Source organism: Gnatocerus cornutus, chromosome 1 (assembly GCF_029298725.1).
Source record: "Gnatocerus cornutus isolate USDA-ARS CGAHR chromosome 1, icGnaCorn1.1, whole genome shotgun sequence".
NCBI lineage: Eukaryota > Metazoa > Arthropoda > Insecta > Coleoptera > Tenebrionidae > Gnatocerus > Gnatocerus cornutus.
In genome coordinates, this window is record NC_142233.1 from 28,226,985 (window position 1) to 28,246,926 (window position 19,942).

Consider the following 19,942-nt stretch of genomic DNA (forward strand, 5'->3'; position numbering starts at 1 on the left):
GCGGGTCAACTCTCTACCTAGAACTTTGTCGGCTGCAGTTTACAACACCTAGTTTTATTTCTATGGGTGGTTTGACTTAAGCCATAAAATGTTTACTAGGTATATGTCAACTGAGGTTACTATACAACTATGAAATTTGACAAAGTTACTGTTTTTGAGTCGTGTATTAACGCTAACAAATTGGAAAACTGTAGAGCAAGAAATACCAATTTAAAAAAATATATTTCAAAATATCTAACAACTTGTTTACAAAAATGTTGCGCCCTTTTCTGCTAAATTTAGTCTTTTCGTCGAAGAGAGAGTTCATTTTATCTTGTTACCTGAAACATGATTGACGCAAACGGTTTCATATACTCGGTATTTCTGAAAGTTTCCTTATTTTAAGATGAGGGTAACCGTAGCGGTATGTGTGACAAAACTAGAGAACTCCCGTTTTTTATAATATTTCTTATAATTTTCGTAAGTTTATATGTACTAGTAGTTATGCTTAAACCTTAAATAAATGAAGAATATTTTGCAATAAGTTTACCTCTGTCAGACACTTATTCATTACTCGTGTACAATATTTTTCGCTGGCTGACTTCAAGCTCCTATCTTTGCTTAAAAAGCGTCCGACGCAAACTGCGTTAATTAACGTATTTTTATGCAAGTGCTAACGGCTACTCAACAGTTAAATATTTCCAAATATTAAATTTATGCCAGGAATTTGCAATTTCATCGTTTGTTTTGCATGCAAATTTGCCAGAGACAAGTTGATGAATCACGCCGAGACACTTTGAGGGATTATATTTCAAGTTTAACACTTTATAAATTCTCCTCAAGATTTTTTCCCGTAACTAAAATTCAATTTTCAGAATTGATTTCTCAGTGACAGAATCTTTATCTAACTGGATGACTTAAACCTGTTAGAAGTCTCTTTGCCAGCGAAACGCAAATATTTCTCCGAGATCACACCTACCTCTCCGCGTTTATTTTCCGTCCGCGGATCTCGTATAAAAGAATAACACAGACGATGCTGGCTTTGTTTTTCTTTTTGACTTTCGGGAAGTCGGCCTAAGAGTTTTGCCATTAAAACTTGAATAAATATAAATCAGGAAAAGTGCGATACGCCTACTTACTCCGGTATGAAATTGTGCCAGAACTTTTGCATTATGAGGTTATGGCTGCTTTTTGTTTATCTGTAGGTGAAGTTTGCAGGCATAATAGTTTCAGAACTCGATTATTGAGACAATTTAGAGACGACGACTCGCGATTTCAGTTCACGGTCTGGAGAAATATTGCTCAGAAGTCGTCTGAGATTATATTTAATTTCAGCCACCTGTATTCTTCCATTTTCTTTTTGAAATATTGAGCGATGAAAAAACAGACTCTTGGTAAAAGCAGGAATGTTTTATCGATAACGTGCACACTACTTTACGAACACGGGAAAAATTGAAAAAAAAATTATCAAGCTCCTTTACTGCTTTATAATCACTTAAATGTGACATAATATGAATATCATTACTTTAATAACGAGCTTTAAAGTGAGCACGCCATGTGATGCAGACTAAGTTTATACCCCCAGGACAAGTTGCATTCGTTCGCGTGATTGATCTCTCTATCGGTGCTACATCTTCACGCAAATTCCAATGTCTTAAAAAGTTAAAAGTTTACGAGCTTATAACACCGAAAAGCAAAACTAAATTTATTGCCGACCAGTTGTATCAACGTTCAAGAGAAAAATTGCCAAGTAGTGCATACATTGACCTTTAAAGGTCAAGCTAATATATCAAAATCGACGTGCAGCCTAATGGTCAGTTAAATGTTCAAGCGTAGAAAACGCGACCTGTGTCGACTCGTCAGAGTAATTTATTTTCGCCAAACTTGGAAAACGTTAATAAAAATTCCTACTCGATATTATGCGATGTTAAACAATGTCGACGGTAATAAAAACGCAGTGTAGTCACGAAGAGGCTTTTCTGTGTAAGTAGATTGATAAAAGCGTCGCTTTGGCAAAACCACCCCGAAGTGCGGTGTCGTAAAACTCCAAACAAGCCCGAAATTTTACACACTACATTAAGTAATTAGCACAAAATTCAGTGTAAAGATAATAAAAAATTCTGCTGGCGCACAGGATTGAAGTAGAGAAAATAAAACGCAAACGCCGGGAAAAAATGGTTAACAAGGTCTGATAGTTTAATTTAGAGGGTGGTTCGTGTCGGCTCTAGTTTAATATCATTGTTATCGAATGCAATATGTGGCGGTCTGAATTTTAATCGCTCGTAACTTTTTTATGAAACACGTTCGTCTTAATAAATGATAACGACAGGATATAAAGTGACGATTACTACTATGATAATGGTAATGAGAATCATAAAGAGGGTGGGACTAATGATGAAAGGTGAGTAACGTCGGCTTGTGGTAATGAAATGATTTATTTCATGTGAAATTTTGGGTGTGCATGGCACCTTGTTGCGAGTGCAGATTTTGTGTGGGATAGGTAAATATTTGGGAGAGTTCGCCTTCTCATAAACGGCATGGAGTGCTAGCAAATAGACGAAACGGGTGGTGTTCATTTATTTAGTTTGTACTAAATTAATTCGCAAACTGATTACGCATTCTATTTAAAAATTGAACAATAATAAGGGCGAGTGGAACTACACTGTTCTTTATCACACGAATGGGAAAACGGTTCAGATCAATGTATAGTTTGCATAAAATTAGAGTTTAGTTACGTTTGAGGGCGGAACAGTTGTGCGGAATTTTCCGTGAATTCTTTCTTAAACTTCCAAAATCTCAATTTTCAACTCGCAGAGTTTAAAAGTCTTAGTTTTCTACATGTTAGTCTTTAACTTTTACATTTTCAAGTGGTCAGATCTAAAGATTGCTATTGTTTTAATTTAACCGTTTTGATTTTTAGTTTTCAGGCACTACATTTTAAGTACTGAAATGTTTGATTCTCAGCTTCTCGCATCATCAAGTTCTTAAATTTTTATCCCTTAATTTTAAAATCCAAAATTTCTCATGATTTGGTGCTATTCTTTTACTTCTAAAGCTCCGAGTTTCCCAAATTGACAAATTTCAGGATTTCTAATTGATCCCCGGGATTCCTAATTCTATATTAAAGTCTTTAGATTTTAAATTAAAATGGAAATGCAAAACATTAAACAACCTGAGATAAAGTTAGAGCATTAGATTTTTTAAAACTAAAAACCTAGAATATAAAGACCCTCAAGTATCTAAAATATTCCTAATAATATATAAATTACGAAATTTTGAGTATTTAGAAACTGAGAAACTAACTTCAAACTCATCTGCAAAACTGAGAAAATCAGAAATAGCAACTTAGTAATTTGCGAAGAGTTCCCTAAAGACATGAGAATGTATAAAGCTGAGAAAATGAAATAAGGGTTGGGCTAAAAATGAAGAAATTGTATCAATTTATTTCTAAAAATTTGTATTACAATACTGCTGAAACGTCAAAAGCTTCAATTTATTTCTATCATTAATTTTCTTAGAATTTTAGAAAGCTTGAAAGTCTGGAAATCAATACAGGGTCCGGTAACACTTGTGTCCACCCCCAAAATCGTCTTTAATTTTAAAGATAATATTTTGAAAATTTGCGTACGCTCGCAGTTGACAAAGCTCTAAACGCTGACGCAAAAATTTGTTTTTTATCACTGATAGTTTTGGCGTCGCGACGCCTTAAAAATGTAATTTTTAGTTAATTGTGAGGGTTTGTGACATCAACCCCTAATTTAATTTTTTTTTCAATATAAATGTGTTAAATATATCTCAGTTATTATTTTAGATTCAATGCAAATTGTCTTCAAAATTTGAGAAAAAAATGCGGTTTTATCAAGTTAGTTTCCAATTTCATTACGTCAAAATTGGGAACGACGTTTACACCCATCTGTCAACATCTTGTGTCACAAATGACATCTGTCCTTTGGCTCGCTTTAGATTGTAACAAAAGTCTTACTTGGTGAAATTGTCGCTTTGTCGATGTTAATTAACGATTTCTGGTGTCCATAAAGTGCAACATGGCCGTGTTAATCAAAATTAACCTTTATAAGAGTGAATGAAGTGACTTGTGAAATTTTGGTGTAAACGTAGTTTACCGCTGCGCTGTCAGAATTTTGAAAACTAACTTGATAAAACAGAGTTTTTTTCGCAAATTTTAAACACAATTTGCATTAGATTTAAAATAAAAACTCAGATATTTGTGTCACAGTTATGTTGAAAAAAAAATGAATTCGCGAATATTTCCGCAAAAACTCAAAAATCGCTAAAAATTATACTTCTTAGGGGTCGCGACGCCAACCAAAGTGTGATAAAAAACAAATTCTTATGTCAGTTTCTAGAGCTTTGTCAACAATGAGCGTATGCAAATTTTCAAAATTGTAACTTTAAAATTAAAGACGATTTTGGAGGTGGACACAAGTGTTGCCGGACCTGTATATTTAAAAAATTTAGAATATAGACTGGAGTAGCTACAAAATTGCCCTATACGCGATTTTCGATATATTTTTATGAAATAAGCAAATAAAGATAGGTTTTATTAACGAAAAAATAGTTTCGCGCACGAGACAAAAGTTTATTCACGAGAATAATACAATTTTTTTCCAAGTTTGTGAGATTAAAAAAAATTGCTTAAGTACCTATTCTTGTTCTTAAACTAATTTTGATTTTTCTTCGACGCTAAACTGTTTTTTGTTCTGAATATCTTGTGGAATGCTTTCTTTGGTTATCATTTCAGACTCTAAATCGGCAAATTGCAAAATCTGCGTGAATTGTCACGTACTTTACGGACAAAGCAATTGTAGCAATGAAATTTATTTTATTTTTAATTTGTTATTTCTTTATTCGCTTTATCAATGGCAGTGTTGCTGTCAACATTTCATTCATCTTTTTGATTAAATTATTATTATAATAATGAAATTTATTATTTAAAATGAGCATTTTATTGATAAAAATTGGTAAAAATAAATTACACGTGTATTTATTGTAGATCGCTTTCAAATTTATTAATATGCTAATTTTTCGGTTTGGCTTCCACATTGACGCTTCACCGCCATGTGAATACAACACAACATTATTACATTTACAAATAATCAATAACACCGGTAATGCAGCTTTATAGGTCCATCATATTCAAAGCACAAATTCAAATTTAGAATGACATTGATAACCGCAATAATATAACATCACTTTGTCAAACCACATATCAAACGGTAGAATAAAACCATGTGGCTTCAACATTTCGACACCGGCATTGAACAAAATAATTACATTCACAGCCACAAAACGCATTTTACACTTGTAGAATTATTTTAATATTAACAAAAATTTTAATTGATTTGGTGGTAAAAAAATATTGCTATAAAATGCGCGTCAGAATCAGTCTGGAAAACTGTCGTTTCTCTAAAGTCTAAAGGAAAGTCTAAAGAAAAGTCAAACTTACACAAAAACGCTAATAACTAATTAAATTTTTAATGTTAAAAGGAGATGAGGAATTAGCCAAGAGAACTGCGCTTGGAAACTTGCAATTTTATTTGCTGAAAACTGGTGCACATAATATTAGATCCTTAACGATGTATAAGGAGGTCGTTTTATTTGCAGAAATCGCAAAGATTTTACGAGCACTTATCCATTGAATGTCCGTTTCTCTCGTTCGTGTTAAACTCAAATGCTTATTGTGCAAGTAACAGTTCTGTCTAATAAGCCAAGCGATCTTAAAACATTTATGTTTTTCAGCAAAAAAATTGCTTACCAAAATTACCGCAGATTACAAAGCTAAAAAATAATGACCTCAAGTCTGCGAGCCGCTGCATGTGAGCGAACTTTCGCTATGAGATTTTCGCACGAGTACTGTACATGATGTTTTATACTGTATGTTGAAATTAATTTTTTAGGCCGCCGTCCTTTTTTAACGCTTTTGGAGACATATAAATAGACCGGAAAACGGCGTTTGACTACCTACGCCTCCAAAAATAAAACTAATTTTTTTTTGTTTATCGATTGGTATCGCACTGTCATCAATTGACACAGAAGTGTGCTGAAGTATTTTAAAAGATAGACAAATAGTTTCTAGGAGAGCAACCTAAAGAGTAAAAGTCACTAGATCAGATTTTTAAATATTACGTTTGTCTTTGGTCAAACGGCAATGGTCATTTTCGATAACAGCAGAATAAAAACTTTAATGCTTTAATGTTTAATAACGTTGCATGTCAATAAGACCTAAAAGTATCGCTGCGATTTAGTGGGCCATGTTTTATGTTTTTCCTAATGTCGCCTCCATATTTTAAGTTTTTAGCACGAATTTGTTGCATGCAGGCTTGAAAATTGCTGGAAAATTCTAAAATAGTTTGATATCGAGCCCCCACACAGCTTATATGCACTGATTTGTACGAAAATCCTTAATTTGTGACATATATCACAATATTTATGTCAATTTTATGACTGGTGCGTGTTAAGTGCTTTAGGCTTGGTGATTTTGATTTCTGATATTGTGAAGTTATTTTCGTACCTGTAAATGGGGTACCCTGATCCTTGCTGGAACCAGAAAACCATGTACACTTTATCGTGGTTGTTTGGAGGAGTCACATCACACGGTAAACTAACACTTTTTCCCTCGACAGCTTCAACGTCTTGAGTCACAACCACTGCAACAAAGAACGATGTTAAATAACACGATGATAAAACATGTTAAATCGTTAAAATGCTCTTCGTTTCTTGGAGCTCGAACTAAAGCATGCAATAATTGACAAAGTTTTCAAAGTATATCATTAAAATTTCAGACAATACAAGCACCATTAAACGGCACCGTTTAATAGAAACAGATTCCGATCAGACTTGGTTTCAATTGATTCATGAACATTCACCGAATCCCAATGTATACTCAGCAAACTGTCAAACTGTATCACAAATGTAATTTGTTTTGCAACTCTGGAATTGACTTTGTGAAGCGAAATATTGCTAAACTATATTCTTTTGAGAAAAGCAATCTAAATTTGTTTCTCCTCTACATATAAAACAAAGCCCTGAACTTTCAGGCCAATTCGGAAACATGATACAACCAAATATTCAATATCGGCGGTGGGAAGTGCCGCACACCTCGTAACATCCGCCACAATAAAAAAATTACAGTTTTCAGACCATTTGTAAGTTAACGGGGCATTAAAATCCTTATTATCCCCATTAAATTTAATTAATTGTAATTAAAATAGCAGTATTCTCAGTATTGATTTATTGCAGACTCCAAGAGAATTGGATTGACTTGTATCGAAAGTTATTGAAAATTCCTAATTGGGGAAGCCCCCGTGAGCCCGCAAATCGCTGCCGGAGTCGAGCAGGATCGCTGTAAAAATCACGCTGAAAACAATGTTGAGAAAATGAAATAAAAACACTAAATAATTCAGTCTCGGAAAGATTGTAACGACCTCGGGGGTTAGAAGAAAAGACAGAAAAATACAGCAATGGGCATACACAAGTTCGACAGGGACTTCATAAAAGAAAGTATATTTCAAGCAGTCCATGATCCTCGTTCATTGCCTGGGGACCTTAAACATTTCACCCTTGTATCTCGTTTCTTTCTTTACTTCCAATCGTAGTCAGTATATTTACGTATTGGGGAAAAGTGTCTCCCTATATGTTTTTTGCAAACTTTGGAATACTATCCGTCGAGATCTATCTCATTTCGGATAAAGGAATCGAAAGTCGATAGATGGCTTCAACCCTCGCCACTTTCAAATGGAAGAAGGCAAAGCCGAAAAATGGCTTAATTGGAACAGCGATTTAAGCGTTTTGTAAAGGAGGGGTTGAATCTAAATAAAAAACAAAATCGATTAGCGTCTTTTAGAAAAGGAATCGTCATTGTGGGGATCCACAGGGGATGAGTATGCAAATGACTAAAAAAAATGAGTTTATTGTTATCGGCCACAGGATTGCTAATGACCGAAACTTAATGACTTTTACTATACACCATTCCTGAATAATAAATAAGTTTAATAGAATAAAAGTGGGTGCAAAATAAAAACATTTCATCGGTGATATACTGCAAATGGCAGCAAAAATTTAATTCTTTCGCGCATTCGTGTTATCATTTTCCCATCAATGGCCCACATTTAAATCATGGCGCAAGGCGGACCCTCCTAAGTCTCGGAAATATTCAGGTTTAACCTCCAAACAACTCGAGTCGAATTTCAATAGGACCCCCTTCGAATATAAAACAGGCAAAATATCCATCGACCGGTTGGCGTAGTAAAAATACGCAATTCTGTGGCCGCCCATACGACTCTCGGCCAGTTTATGATATCTGAAATTTCGCCCAGCCCCCTCCTCACTTCATGACGTTACTTTATGGAACATCACACCAGCGCCTTTATAGCTTTTCTATTTTGTTTGGCCATATCCGATGGAAACTTAACAGCGAAGCTTTTTAACGGTCGGAATCTCTCATGTGTATAAAGGAAAGATTTGGAAATGGACGAAATTTATTGCCGACACATTTTTTTACATACGCACACACATGGAAACGAGAAAAACGGGGATGTTCGGGGATAACGCTGACCGAAAACAATTTCAATTAAAATTCCGTTCTGAAGCTGCTTTTTGTACTGACGCAAGACGCTGGAATGAGCACGGAAAAAACGACAGGATTTAGGGATGAGAGGAGCATAATTTACATTTGGAGCTACGTAGGAGTCATGAATTTATAGCTGTTAGAACAATCAACACAACGCTTTTATATCCATCTCTACTTCAATACATTTTAGTTCCTAATTTTGAAAAATAAAATAGCTTTTCAGTTGTTTGAGATACAAATTTTATTTATTTACTTTTAATGAAAACCAAACGAAATGAAATCTACTACATAGTCTTTGCCTTTTGGGCAGACTAAATTTGCTCCCTACACATTTAAATTCGTCAGAAAAAAAAATTAACTCGAACTTTTTTAATTAAAACTTTTAAATTTGAACATGATTGGAAACACATTTTAAATAAATAGTCGAGTTTAACCGAAATCAAAAATGAAAATGGTTTTGATGTGTGTAATGAAAATGATGTAAAATAAATTACAATTTTCATATAAAACCAAATGTCGAAAATGACATAACTATTGCAGTTTCGTGAAACAGTTATGTTTTTGTTTGTACTGAAAATTTTTGATTAAAATAAAATTAACAACGTGAAACCACAAAATTCAATACCAAAATCCGATTAAAAGTTTTTTTGTTTAAATTTTAATGAACAATATTTTCTTAACAAAATGTTTTGGTGATATTATTAACTGGTGTAACGTTTGCGTTTAGTATCAATCGATGGAATTAATTCATCTAATGAATATATATCAGTTAGGGCTTACCAGAATTCAGCAATTTGGTAATATTCGTGTTCAGAGAATTCAGTATAAATAGCCAGGCATTAATTACACTGATTCATTGTGGTTACAAACGCTCATTAAATTACAAATAACCAGAATTTCAAAAATTTGCAGCACAGCCCCGGACTATGTATTCAATCAGTACCTAAACGTAGAAATCAGCCATCACAAGAAGGTCAAAGAGATCAAACGACATGTCCATTTAGTGTTGACTGGTTAAATCCATTCGTTCATAGGTTGATACAAAAAACGCAAACTAAAAATCCGCACCCTTAGCTTAAACGGGATAAATGTCACAGGGTGACTGTTGGCACCACAGTGCACAAGGGAATAACACGATTAGTTATCCGAAAGGGGGCATTGTCATCGCGCCTGTACTGAATGCTAATTGTGAATCGATTGCAGAGGATTTCAACAAAGTTTTTGTTTTGCGTTCACCCCTCATTGTCAGTAGTGCCAAGAAGTGAAGTCTAATTAAAGCATTAAAGTTTAGTTAGCTTTAGAGTAAAGTTTATTTTTTTTTAAACGAGGTACAGTTTAAAAAAAATATTTGTATCTTTTTCTTCGAAGTTGTCAATTTCGCTGAAATCATTGAACACACTTAAATGCAACTTCTAGAAAATCCCTTATTCTATTAATTACATATTTTTGAAAACTTAAATAAGCACTGCTTTTTGGCATATTTTGTGTTTTTTATTGTCTCGAATAAACTTAGAATTAACTTTGCTTGCCAGAAAAAATAGATAAGAGAGAAAAATGTTCCGTACTATTTGTTGACTGTTTTAAAGCTGGCGTATGATTGCATTTTTGTCTAAGTTCATCTCAGCAATATTGGAGGATTTCATACGTTTAGATGAAATTTAAGTATTTATCAATTTCAGAAAAGGAGAGAAAAATTTTGTGCATTCAAACCGCTTTTCAAGTGTTGTCAAAGGCATATACATATACAGGGTGGGCCAACGAAAACGAAACAGAGGCGTTTTGAGGCACTTACTAGTGGATTTTCAAAAAACGCTGAGACAGGTCAATTTTAGTTGTGAAGGGGACACACAACACACGTATTTTCAACTTTTTGCAGTCAACTGCCTTTGAGGAGTGACATTAACCCCTTTAATTTTTAAAGATAGGTATAGGACATGGCGTTTTTTTTGAAGGCCCATTGGAGACCTTTACAATGATATAATTATTTTTTTTTATATCTAACCCCTATAAAAAATATTAGAACTGAACAGTTGCGATGAATTTACGTACATATCTACCAACATAACCAGGCATGGTATAGCACTAAAATAAGTACATTTGATTTCAAAAACAATAGCAATTTTGTATTTTTTAGAATAATCCTATCAACAGGGTGGAAATCACCCCAAAGTTGAAAAATACATTCTAACAAAAAGGGCAAATAAAAAAAAAGATATTACTGTAAAGGTCCTATACCTATCTTTAAAAATTAAAGGGGTTAATCTCACCCCTCAAACGGAGTTGACTGCAAAAAGTTGTAAATACGTGTGTTGTGTGTCCCCTTCACAACTAAAATTGACCTGTCTCAGAGTTTTTTGAAATTCCACCAGTAAGTGCCTCAAAACGCCTCTGTTTCGTTATCGTTGGCCCAGCCTGTATAAATTATAGTGGTTCTTATAGAGTGCAAAATCTACTTAAATCGCCTCTGATTGCAATGGTTATACAAGGTGTTTATAAATGTTTATAGCATCCAGAGTGGCTATGAAATGTCAAAGAAATTTGCCGCTCATTATAAATGTGGGTTTAGATTTTTCAACTGACATTTGTAGTTAACCTCAATCGTAAAGCAAAGTAAGTTTAGAGAAAAAAACTGTTCTAGTTGTGGTTTGAAACCTGAAAATCAAAAATTTGGACACAAAACCGGAACTGAAACGTCGTTGACGTAAGTGACATTATAAACAATTTTTAAGACAATTATGTTCACTATGAAAACAAAGCGGCAAAGCAGTGCACGACAGGAATTCCAGAGCCACCCTTGATGCTAGAAACATTTATAAACACCTTGTATGTTTAATACAAATACCTACTGGTCTTTTTGATACTTTTAAAACTGTTAAAAATAAATTTATTATAAATAAATCTGCCAAATAAAAATCCTGAAAAGGATATCCATTGATATGAAGTGTCAAAATTTGAGACTGAAAGCTCCCAAATCCAGTATTAAAATTGAAAACCATTTTAACCCTTAAGTCACTTGTGTTTTTATTCATAACAGCAGCACGAAATAACGATTAACTTGGTACTTGCACTCTTTCCATTAAAGGATCAACAAGAATACATTCTAAACTGACAAAAAGATTAGCTTTAGAAGAGCACCTCATCTGTAATAAAAGAAATGTTAAATATTTGATGTATACAGCAAATCAGTTTGTCGATTACTTTTGTATTTATATGAATTTCCAATTTGAATTTCATCCAATTTATTTACTTTGATTCTACAGAAGTGCAATTGAACATTGGATAATGATTGTAATTAGTTTCTTTTTGGTGTAGAAATTTTAATAATATCTATAAATCAGGCTTTAGTTAGAACAGTTGTAAAAACGGAAATATTGGAAATTGGTGGTACATTGAAAAATCGGATTAAACCTGGATTTTGCTGGTAATTGGACGATTTATTACCTTTTTGAATATCACGCTATCCTTTTTAAAATTTAATAACAGTAGTCGTAGAAATCAAACGATATAAAAAAGTCATTTTAAAATTGCAAGCTTTATAAAATCGGTATTAAAAATGTATTAATGTACATATTATAAGCTTTTTTCATTTTAAAACTTAATAATATGTGTATTATAGCACTTTCAAAACTCATACCATCAAATTAATGCAATCAAATTTATCCGTATTGTAGTTTAAAACTTTTGTGTTTTGCCGATATTTTGATGAGATTAGTATTATGAATTTTAACATTACTAGTACTATCTACGTTTTTATTTAAATAAATGACTACTATAAAATGAAAGACATTTATTTGCTATTTATTGAGCTTTTTGGTTTCCATCTAGTTATAGTAAATTGTATTTTAGTTTTATTACCGAAAAGAAATGCAACGTATGGTAGGAGTATACTTATTATAATTTAACGTGTTTTGAAAAAATTTATTGATATAGAAGAACTAAAACCTCTACAAATTGCCGACGGCGGCATTTGTTGGAAAAGTGAACTTCTGACAGTGCGAAATTTGCGAAAAGCTTTTGGCCAAAAAATCATCTAAAATTGAATTAAAAATGTCGATCTGACACAACTAACAATTCTTTTAGAGCGTCATTTTCAATTTCCGAATCTTCTAGTAATGTCGCCACATTTTTTTTTTATCTTAAAAGCCAAAAAATCATCGAAATAAATTGCGTAAATCATACTTTGGCGTGGTAAAGATTGCTTTCCTTTTAAATGTCTATCAGATTCTTTTGCCGCACTGCTTCGGCAAAAGTACGCTTACCGCTGCCATGTGTGCAACGGGAAAATGAGTTTTTTAATTCGAAAGGTCAAAAATTATTATTACTATTGTTGTCACCACGTTTATTGCTTTACAATATTAATTGAAAACGATACTGTTAATTGAATATTTGTTGATGTTCGGATTTCCATTGTTTTCTATGTATGATATAATAATTAGTTCAGTTACTGCAGTGCAGGAAAATTGATCCTGCACTTGTTGCACAAAATCCATCTAAGTTTACGAAGAACTTAAATTTTACAATAATTATTTTTTGCTTTTAACATAATTTTGAGTAATTTTAAATTCCTTATTGTATTCACTGCCAGAAATCAATAGTCGGAATAGCAGGTAAGAGAATTAGAATATTACGCCGTTTAAATCAGCCAGTGCAAGTTATGGATTTTCATTTCCTCCCAGTTGATCCGGTTTTTACTTTCCACGCTCTTCTCGTGGGAAATTAACTGAATGTTAAACTCGGTGCGCTAATAACGCCCAAACCCTTGATTTGTGCGATTACCGAAATCTTAAATAATTATTATTAATTCAGAAGCGGACGCTTCCGTGTAATTCCACCTGAACTTTGATAACGTAAATTTCAATAGATTAGACTTATTGAAGTGATTTATAGAGATTCGTTTCGATGAGCTGTGTTTAATCGTAATTTTGTCTAATCAGAGGTAGGCTGACGCATAATGTCCCTACGGCATGCTTTAGTTTCTATTAATATCCAATGGTGACTTATTTGTGAGTTTGGTAGGTATATGTATCTGTACGGTGTCCGAAACAGACAGGAAGCTCGATTTCGATAAAATATTACTGCAAACTCAGTCTCAATTCTATAAATAATTGAAATATGAAATACCGATCCTCCAGATAAAATTTTAAAATTCCTGAGACTTGCCAGACATCTAGATTAAAGAACGGAGAAAAAATTAATTTTTTCGCATATGTTCGTTAGCACTTCCGGTTTACATTTTAAAGCGTCTACAAATGCTCGTTAGCCTCTCTTTGCTCGTCGTTCCGGAAGCGAAAAATGCAGCAACCTCCAGCACGGGTCCAAATGATGCAGTGTTTCTGCAAGAATGGATTTTAAATGGAGAGCACGCATGCAAATTCCCCAGGGCTAAAGACGAGTGCAAGTGCAATTAAATTTTGTAATTTCCCGGAATAAAACCTTCTACAATTCCGACCTCTTGCACGTACACTAAAATACTGCCACATTCCCTAGTTATGACACTGCTGCGACATATTTCACACCACTTTGCTACCATTTTCTTAACGTTTAACTAGGACAGAAAATTTTGCATGGGACTAAACGAGATGGAAACAGTCGTTTTTAGATCTATTTAAATACATTATTATAATGCACGCTGCCGCTGCACGCTTCCAGTTTAATTACTAGTTGGAGTTATAACGTTTATAAAACGAAACATTTCGGGACGTTGTAAATATTTTTCTTTTTTTAACCGAGAGCGTTAGAGCCAATAAGTTCCGGCAACGTAATGGTTTCAGATTTATGCGTCTGCTCGTTATCTTCTGCTTTACGGTTAAATAGCAAAATGAATGAATTACTCCTTGCGTACCAAAGATAATTTATCTCGTAAACCGCCACGAAAAAAATATTACCTTCAAAACGGCTTGTTGGTAAAATTTAAATTTTAAAAGCCTTAAAGTAACATTGCGCTTCCCACAGAATTCTATTAACATTTCATTTTATGAGAATTGCCAGATGCGGAGGTAAATGACAGAAATGGAAAATATATGTATTTAACATAGATCATACCTTAAATAGAAGCTCTAATTGACATGTATAAAAATGACCAGTTTTTGGACTAAAAAATTTAGGTCAATTTATTATATTATAATTGTTTTCATTGTCATACGGGTATAATTTCTAAAATAAAATTGATATTCTCTGAACTTAATTTGCTTACATATTTTATACTTTTGCTGCATAAACAGAAGCAGTTTATTTCCTGCGAATAAAAAAATGTGGAAAAAGAAGAATGTTCTTACCCGGCGCATCCACCATCTTTATATGTTAAATTATCAAAAAATTAAATTTTACTTGGTAGTGACTTTCTAAGTAATTTAGCAATTCTACCTGTCTGACTAATTATTCTATCGTCGAAATTATTGCGACAATTCAATAATATTAAATGCTTGAAACTATCTCAAACACCCCACGTATTGAATTAAAACCTCTTCCTAATTCAATTTTAATTACCCGACAAAGCTGTCGCAATTTCAACTTGAGGAAAATAACAAAATACTCATGCTCCAGCTGAAGTGATTCATTTCGAACATGAAAGGCAACCTCTTAAAGCTTGATGTATAGCACAAAGTGCTGACTATGTACAAGAGTGTCAAGTAATTAAAGATAATGTCAAAGAGTAAAAAACTACGAGGTACAGCACTTCTTTTCCGTTTTGCACGGAAATAATTCGAATAATACTCTTCACCTCACATCTGGAGCGCCTACTTGCAAAATTGAATTTTTCCATTGACCTCTGAATTCGACTGTATACCTACTAACTTATGATGTGCAATATCAGAGCTGCGCTATCGAAATTCCCGGTCTGAACATATGAACAGGATATTACGAAGAGTATCGCTTTTGTGTGACTTATGTTAGTTTATACAAGTATATGAGAAATGATTGAATGTATTTCGCGTTGACATGCTCGGGTGGAGCTTTTGTCGGAAGGAGACTGTATTATTTGGATCGTTAAGGATGTTGGAGAGCTTGACCCAATTTTCAAGTTTTATTTTGAATTATTCTTCCGCTCAAAAGAGTCCAAAAACTCGGCAAGACCTACAAAAGAACTCTGCACTATACCACAACCCTAATAATGGTTATTTACAGTATTTACAGTACAAGACCTCGGCGAAACGAGCGGTAATGTGAGCTTTTGCTATGAGCTTTTCGCGAAAATATTGTACATGATTTGTATATTGCTTTTTCTAGTTGATTTCTAGTTAGTTATTTGCAAAATGATTAATAATTATAACCATAAATCATTAAAACGTTTTAATTTTTGACGTTTGTTTCCATTCCCATTAAAAATATAGCTTATTAATAGGCAACTCAAAATACGCATTTCTTTATCTACTTATAGGAGAAAAATTAAATTTCATAGGTTATAAGCAGAGGACATAATGTTTTGATGCTAGTAGTGGAAAAACATTTTTCCTTGGCCATTATTCGATGAACAGTGCTGAAACTAAAGCTTGGAATCGATTTTGCTTTATCGTATTATAGCTAGTGTACCAGTGGCTGTAACAAAAGCAGAATTAAAACGTGTTCGCTATTGGCAGAAATATCACGCACTGTCTAGCGTGTCACCAATGTTTCATGCAAAAACCCAACAAAAAAACGGAAATCCGTGAAGTCATTGAAAACAGAACGCCGCTAGTTAATCCGAGTAAGCCCCAGTTGTATTTTTAAAAATGCGCACGTTCGAAATAGTGAACGGTGACCTGAACTATGCCAAAAATCATTCTGACGAAGCATGTTATTGCTATTATTTTGACCTAGATTTTCCTTAAATAAGACGCTGTGAGTACTGAAAATAAAACTCACCCTCTCCGCCAAAATGGAAATATTACAAGAAGCGCTACAATACGTTGTGCCGACGCATTCCGAATGCTTTATTACGCTCGATATATTATTCGTAAGATGAAAATGTTGTTTCAACTAAGAAAGGCTCTATTCCAATGCCAAGTCATAAAATTTTTACGAGAAAACGTATATGATCTGCATCAAATCAACAATAAATTCGTAAATATATGGCTGTTGTATGTGAGCGCAAATAGGCTTCAAAAAATTCGCACGTTGAAATTGTGATCTCCAATGGAGATAATTTTTGAAAGCTTGAAATAGAGGTCGAGCAGACTTGTCAACGTGATGCTGGAAACTCTCATTAAAACACTGCCAATTGCCTTTTACCCCGCCCCGAGCTGTGCCAACTCTTGCAGAGACAGATTTAAGCTCGTGGCAGGGTTTCAAACTATCAAATTATGTAACAGAGGTTTATGCACAACATTTGCTTTCAGATGGAGTTATTACTGACGAAATTGATGAGGAAGGCGCAGTTAATTAAAAGAGCGCTCTTATCACGTCACTGGAACTGGAACAAAACGGAGAAATTCAATTCCGAACATCCGAATTACAAATATTTACAAAAACAATAAAAAAGATTTCGCAAAATTAGTCGAGGGCGCAGTACGATTTTGCGTGGTGACGCGTACTTTTGACGCGGAGGAATTTATTTGAGAAGGTGTCGTTTGAAGCAATAAAAAGATGTTTAAAAAGGCCGCAGCAACAAGAGAGCGTTTTACGAACAAGTAAGCGTTCTCAGAAGCTCCATATTTCATAAAGTTTCCACCGCAAAACCCGGAAATAATTCACCGTGCTCAAGTCAAGATTTCGTCGTACGAACAATCATTATAATTGTGTTATAAATTCGAAATGATTATTTTAGAAGCGCGATCGAGTTTCCATGGACAAGGTGGTGGTTTCCTTCACCCCGGAAAGTGAGATGCGAATCTCCAAACTTCAAAGATGTGCAAACGCAAATTGTTTTAATGAACGCAATTTCGGCGCGAACAACTTCCAAATCGCCACGTAAAAGGACAATACCGGAAACAAATTTCGACTGTTGGTAAATTCGGTTATTATACACGGAATCATGCCTACGGTAAATCCCTTCCTGAAAGTTTCCTTTTAAACGAGTCATTTTACCATAATTAACCCTCTCGAGCGCGATACTGCAAAACTTTTACAAATTCGTGTTGTATCATGTCGAAACGGAGAAAAAGAAAGAAAGCAACACAAGAAGTAGGTAGTGCAAGGTAGGGGAGAAGTTGATGAAAGGGACAAAGGAAGAGGAGGGTTTGAACTCGCGTCATAAAAGGGCGTCAACACAAAACATCTTTGTGACTTACGGCGGCCGCCTACGTGAAAATATATAGAAGTTTGAAGCCTATTGCCTCTGCTGCGCGTTGTTTGATAAGAAGCGACGTTGTTCGTTCATGTGTGCACTTGTACTTTTATTAGCTCTCTACTCGTAAAAACATTTTCAATTAGAGATGTTCACAAAGCGGTTTTCCAGGCGTCCTTGAGAATTTCATATTGCTCTTTAAGAGCTTGACGGATTCAATCCAGGTTGTTAACTACGACCAACTTTCTTTGAATACGTATGACTGACTTAATTTCCCAACAACACAACTTTGACTTGCCGAAATATATCTGAATTCCAGGAATATTACCAGCAACTTTTGCATCACGTCAAACTGATAATATCTGATAATTTGTACAACAGAAAACTCTTTCTATTCAGTCATCATAATCATCATTATAATTGATTGAATCTTTCAAGGTGATCTGAACTGACCTAAGGAGCAAAAGTTGAAAACAATGACAAAGATAAAAAGAGCGCTTGCTTTGAAAGCATCCGACGAAATTACTTGAATCTTTTCTGGAAATATGAGAGTCCGAAGGTAAATAGTCAGAAAACAGTGCCGTTTTAATTAATTACCTGTGGGAAAGAAATGACACCAATCTAATCGATCGGGTGCTACTTAAAATGGAAGATGAAAACCAGGAATCGAATAAAACTCATCTCCAGTGGCCATCATTTGTTGCATTCAAAGGTAGAATTTTTAATCAAAAACACGAATCAGAGACACTTTCCAATAATAAGTTTCATTGAAAGCGCTCCGATTTTCAAATTTTAATAAAGGTTCCTGTTATCCGTTAAAAATTAGTAAGCTTCAAGATTCCAACACCTAAAACTTCCACCGACAGGCTAAATTTGGAAAAGCAATTATCTTAAATTTCACAGTTCCAACTTCGACACCCCGGCAATAAAATAGTAAGCTTGTGCAAAGCTTATAACTGGATTCTCCAGATTACGAAATACTTATTTAATTTGGTGTAAAGATTCCAAAAATAGAAGCGGTATCCTTTCGCGACTAAATTGTTAATTAAGGATATATGTAAGAGAGTCTATAGAAAATAAAGAGAGAGAAGATCCAGAGCCGGATTAATTCCGGTAAATTTTAATATCTCTGTTCACGTAGCTGCGATGTTTCCATTAATTACAAGTGCGGTGTAAATGTGGCACGCAGCAATTTCTAGATTGGATGTTTCGCTCTTTCCATATCCTGTTGTCATAATGTGGCTTCGACCGGATGTGTCCCTGCAGAAATGGCAGCGGAAAAATTTTATTCTAAACGAACACCCGTAATTCTAATGCATTTATCTATAAATTTTTGATGGCCTAGCAATTTATCTCCCTTGCCCCACAGACAGTTTAGCGTTTTTAAAACACCTTTTATATATTGTTGTAAAAGTTTACACCGCGCCTTAAGACAAGCTACTTTTTACTTTTATGTATTACACTTTCCCGAGCACTCGAGTAAAATTAGGCACATATAAATCAAATTTTAAGTTTGCTCACTCTTAACAAAATGAAACTTGAATTTTCTTTATTATTTTATAACTTAAAGGAACACATTTTTTTGACAAGCTCGCTCAATATTGCGAATTCTTCCCGATTTTTTTCTGGCTCGATTTGGGTAAGTGGTAAACTTCTACAAGTTTATTAATAAAAAAATCTAATTTATTTTTTCCACGCCGCTCTGGTTCTGTTGTGGGCTTCAATTATAAATCGTCCCAAAAAAATAGATTTTAAACAAGCGGTGGTTTCCATGTGTATCTCAGAAAACTCTTGGAGTGGAGATAAAAGCCTAACCTTCAACCTTTGGAGTCAAAAAAAGAAACAACAATTTAAAATGTTATACATTGGCTGAGACAGACTGGACATGGGGCGAAAATGTTTCGAGTTTTCCCGGACAAACTTAATGCGTGGGCACCTCTTTAGAAAGGAAAACTAATTTCAGTTGTAGAGAGCTAGGCCAACAACAAACCGACTGAGTAGCACGGGTTACAGTAAAGTTATAATACGTGCTGAAATGTGTTAATTAAACTTGCCAAACAAGCCCGAAATTTTGATTTCTTACAAAATAGGTGATACTTTGTCGTGTCACAGATCAAAGTTATGAGCATTAATACAGAAGTAAAACGTAAAGATGATTTAGGGCCATGATATAA

The 19,942-nt window shown here is 34.1% G+C and overlaps 1 protein-coding gene across 2 annotated transcripts in view; it reads right to left on the minus strand.

Moving 5' to 3' along the window:
- side-II (sidestep II transmembrane protein) overlaps nt 1-19,942 on the minus strand; it is a 217,551-nt gene that overhangs the window by 100,473 nt on the left and 97,136 nt on the right. For both annotated transcript variants that reach the window (XM_088045132.1, XM_088045140.1), the window contains exon 3: nt 6,509-6,644. In XM_088045132.1, the coding sequence (XP_087901258.1) occupies nt 6,509-6,644 (136 nt within the window). The remainder of the gene's footprint in view (nt 1-6,508; nt 6,645-19,942) is intronic.